General features: G+C 40.4%; 1 protein-coding gene across 1 annotated transcript in view; it reads left to right on the top strand.

Moving 5' to 3' along the window:
• Positions 1 to 449: 449 nt before the first annotated feature.
• Positions 450 to 4,529, top strand: part of gmeb2 (glucocorticoid modulatory element binding protein 2) — a gene marked incomplete in the record, with an annotated part of 7,127 nt that continues 3,047 nt past the window's right edge. Inside the window, 6 exon segments of the mRNA XM_035657281.1 lie at positions 450 to 874; positions 1,745 to 1,902; positions 1,991 to 2,076; positions 2,315 to 2,487; positions 2,601 to 2,704; positions 3,767 to 3,924. Coding sequence (XP_035513174.1) covers positions 1,760 to 1,902; positions 1,991 to 2,076; positions 2,315 to 2,487; positions 2,601 to 2,704; positions 3,767 to 3,924 — 664 coding nt within the window.

The raw sequence follows: 4,529 nt of genomic DNA, 5'->3' as shown, positions 1-4,529 counted from the left end.
CCTCTTCTTCTTCTTCTTCTTCTTCCTTCTTCTTCTTCTTCTTCTTCTTCTTCTTCTTCTTCTTCTTCTACAGCGGTTGGCATAACAAGCCTTTTCTCAAGACTCTAAAATAAATGTCAATATAATATTCACATAGCACGTGACTGGTAGAGAGGGCCTGATAATACGGAAGCTTCTAATATCATATGATCATATGATCATATCGGCACAAACAGAGATACAGCTCCAACATTCATACCGCAAATCATACCGGTGCACTAGTGCGCATGTCTTCTTCTTCTTCTTCTTTGTGGGTGACCAAACGGATTGGTTGTCCATTGGGACATTTGTTCCTGAGATTAGTCTGGCAGGTAGCGTTTCCTCTATTATCTATCTATCTATCTATCTATCTATCTATCTATCTATCTATGAAAAACAGGCCTCCATTTTCATATAATTTTATATATATATATATAACTATTTTTTAAGTAATGCTGTACTCTGGTTTGTACAGTAGTTGGCGACGTGTACCTTTAATGTAGGTTTACAATCCATATAAAGACAAAGAAGAAGAATGACAGCGGAATATATTCATATTGCTAACGTTACATCCCTGATGTAGTCTTGTGAAGATGAGATTAAATGTATTTTTTAGCGAGGATCATTCATCATCAGAATCCTACATTAGTGGGCGGATGAGCTGTTTGAGGAATAAGAGAGAGTCCTGCCTGCAGCTCAATGGACGGCTCCGCTGCACTCTCCGTTTAGCTAGCTAGCTAGACTGCTAGCTCAGTGAGAAACGTCCCCATCCTCTCGGGAGAACAGACACACACCCTCTGGTTGTCTCTCCGCGACAACATTAAGCAACTAAGGACAGTTTAATTGAGACCAAAAGGTAAGACTTATCCAACATGTCAAACGCCTTATGCCTACACCTTATATGCGGTAGCTTCATCACGCCCCGTTTCGTCCTAGTAGAATAAAGAGCGGGCACACCAGATCCCAGTCAAAACTCTTGCAAGTTTAAATTAATCCTGATGTACAGCCAACACATTTAGAGCCGCCACCATGTAAGGCAATGGCGAGTATGGTGTACTCTCAGGTATCTTCCCGGCATTAATGTATTAGACAGAAGAATCGTTTCAACTCCTCCTCCTCGGTACTGTTAGCCCTCATGCTAGTCTGTATAACGAGAGTACGTTATCAGGCATCTTCTCATTACGAACATTTATTATTACTAGTTATTTATTTAGGTCCGAACAGGGTTTAGTATTCCAGATGTGTTGCACACTCTTGTCCATTGCTCTCCCCAGTGTACTTCCATTTACATACTGACAGTTTTAGCCTGTTGGAAACTTAAAGCTCCCCTCCAGACATTTATTAAGACATACATACAAATAGTCAGCTTGGAGCAATGATGTGTGTCTGATATAGTTTTCTCACAAAAAAGTATACATTCTGCATTAAAACCCCTAAAAAAGTATCTACTCATACGTCGTTCAAATATAATATAATATATATAAAATATTGTATGAAATTAGGTACTTTTATACATAGACCAATACACTAAACAGTATGTAAAAGGCAGCCATGGATCAGGCAGTCGGTAGACGTATAAGTAGTAACGTAGTAACATCACATTTGAGTATGAAAGGGACCCAACCAGTCCTATCATTTGCTTAGCAAGTCTCTGTATAATGGGAATTTTCTTCCTCAATATCAAGACCAATGACCTTCTCTCCCTGTCACGCTGTTTGTTGTGAAGCTCCATCAGTCCTCAATGGCTTCCTCAGAGGTCAGCATGCAGGAAATGAGCGAGGTGGTGATCGTCACCATACCAGAAGCAACGGACGAGGACCTGCCCCCCGTGGTGGAGGAGGACAAAGCAGTGCTGGTTACTGCAGAGCTGACCCCTCAGCCGGGGTAACTATAAGCCCACACACTTTGTTGCAGAGATTTTCCTGTTGTTCACTTTGCTGAATTGAAACTTAAAAAGGGTGTGGTTTTCCAGGGAGGACATCCTCACAGTAGCACCAGTGGAAGCAGAAGCTGAGGCCAGCACAACAGATTCACTGTCGAAGGAAGAGGCAGTCATTGGTAATGTCACCTGTGGGACTTTATTATTTACATTTTTAAAATTATCTTTTTTTTTTTTGCTTTATTGAGAACTAAGATGATGTAGTAAAATGAAGAGTTTGTCTGTGGTATTCTGTTATTCTATGATTGTGTAAAGTCACTGAAATAAATGTATGCTGTATGTTTCATTAGGTGCAGTCTCTTTGGTTCAACTTACATAATAATCTTTACTTTTTACATCTTCAATTTGTGTGATCAGATGAGACTCGATGGCTGTATGAGGGTGTGTCGGTCTCTGTCTCTGCAGTGAAGTTAACTGAGGAGGTGGACGTGGAGGCTGATGTCTTCTACCCAATCACCTGTGGAGATGCCAAAGCCACGCTGGTCTGGAAGAAATTTGTCTGCCCTGGGATTAATGTAAAATGTGTGCAGGTACGCTCTGTATTTTGCATTTTGTAAAATCACATTTCTGAACACATGTAAGGTGATACAGTAAATGTGGATCATCAACAGCTAATGACGGTTTTTCTCTCCTCTCTGGTCAGTTCCATGAGCAGCTCATCAGCCCAAAGGAGTTTGTGTGTTTAGCGGGGAAATCCACTCTGAAGGACTGGAAGAGAGCCATCCGTCTCAACGGCACCATGCTCAGGTCTGCACTCATCAAACCCTTAGTTTATTTTGTTGCAAATTTCAAATAAAACATCTTGGAAAAAACAAATGTATTACCTGTTTACAGTACTGGTGTCTAGGAGTGTAAGAAAATATCTATACACTGGAATATGGTGATATTGTATCGATTCTCAAAAACATGGTGTTTTATTTTGTGTTTAAACATCTAACCACTAGATAGCAGTGTTGTAAAAGTAAACTGAGGGCTGTGATGTGACAGGTGATAAATACAGATGTAGATCCCACTGTTCTGGTTGCATAAAAAAAACTACAACAAAGAAATCACAATATATGGCCTTTCTTATAGTACCACAATATATTGAATCATAACCACTGTATAGGGATGCATATCCTATCCAGGACACAGCCAGGACTTCTCAACTGACTTTTGGACCCTTTTTTAACTTTAAACGTGTCCATTTGATCATTTTGTGTGTTTTAGGAATTTGGCTTAATCGAAGCTCTCACAAATAATGGAGAGCTGGGTTGAATTTATTGTGATTTTTGTATTCGTTTTAGCGCAACTGGTCAGAAATCGCTAAACCTCTTCTTCTCTGGACATATCAGCGACTTGCAACATGCAGTCGTTCAGAAACTGCCCTTTAGTGAATGACTTAACTGCTTTGGCAACTAACTCACTACATTACTTAGAAGGCCTGAACTCGGCTCCCTTCTTACCAACCCTTTGCACTAACCCAAACTAAATACTTTGTTTGTGTGTGATGAATGTTTTTTGTTTTTATTCTAGGGTAGTTGAAATTTGTATGAAACAAATTTGTATGAAACAACTTGAAAAGAATATAAAAATACAAATTTTGCTGGTCGGATTATATTATATATCATAATGGTGTGTGGACCAGCAGTTTGAGACCTCTGCTGTAGAAGATGGTGATAATGGTGAAATGCTGTAATATGATGATGTGATTCTGTCTTCCTTCTGCTCAGTGGTTGGTGTGCAGTTGACAAATATTCCTCAGGATGGCACTGTTCCATCAGACATGGTGTGTGTCATGCCTCCTAACAGCCACATTTCATTTCACAGGAAGATCATGGACTCAGGTGAACTGGACTTCTACCAGCACACTAAGGTCTGCTCCAACACGTGCCGCAGCACTAAGATAGACCTGGTGGGATCCAAAGTGTCCGTCAGCAGCGATCAGTCTGCTGAACTAGTTCCTGCCACCCCCTCGTCAGCAGATTGTAAGTTCCCCAGCGTCAGCCGGTGTGCTAGTTCATTGTGAGCTCAGTGCTGGATCTGTAACAGGATGCCCTGGTGTGTTTGCTGATATGTGATACCACATATTATTAAAACTGAAAGGGGACTATATAAGGCGGCCCCTTAAAAATTAGTTGGTTAGTAGACAAGTTAGTCTCAGAATGACACATCTGTCAATGGACACAGAGAATGGGGGTGGAGAGGATGTAGGAAGGAGGGTTCAGGGCAGTGCTAACAATGTAGGCTAAAGTAATCCTGATCAAGACCAGATCCAGGGACTTGTTTTACCACTGTCAGCTGTAATCAGCATTTCAGCAGACAGGGATGTCAATAAAGACCAGAGAACCGTAGCAGTACAACGATACGGTCAGTGTACTTTGCGGCCAACAGATCTTTGTTTTGAAATGAGAACCAAAATTACCACCATTTATGAATGGGGGAACAAAAAATGGAAAATAACCCATTTTCCAGTTGTTGGTTTAAAAAAATAAAAAAATAAAAAAAATAAATAAATGACCCATACTTCCCCTTTTTTATAAATGTATAAACAGCTTGGTTCCCGGTTTTGGTTTTCTTATTTCAAAACAAA

Source organism: Morone saxatilis, unplaced genomic scaffold (genome assembly GCF_004916995.1).
Source record: "Morone saxatilis isolate NCDOM2014 unplaced genomic scaffold, NCSU_SB_2.0 Contig15, whole genome shotgun sequence".
NCBI classification, from domain to species: Eukaryota; Metazoa; Chordata; class Actinopteri; family Moronidae; genus Morone; species Morone saxatilis.
Note: the sequence above shows the minus strand (reverse complement) of the source record. Positions and strands in the feature narration are given on the sequence as shown.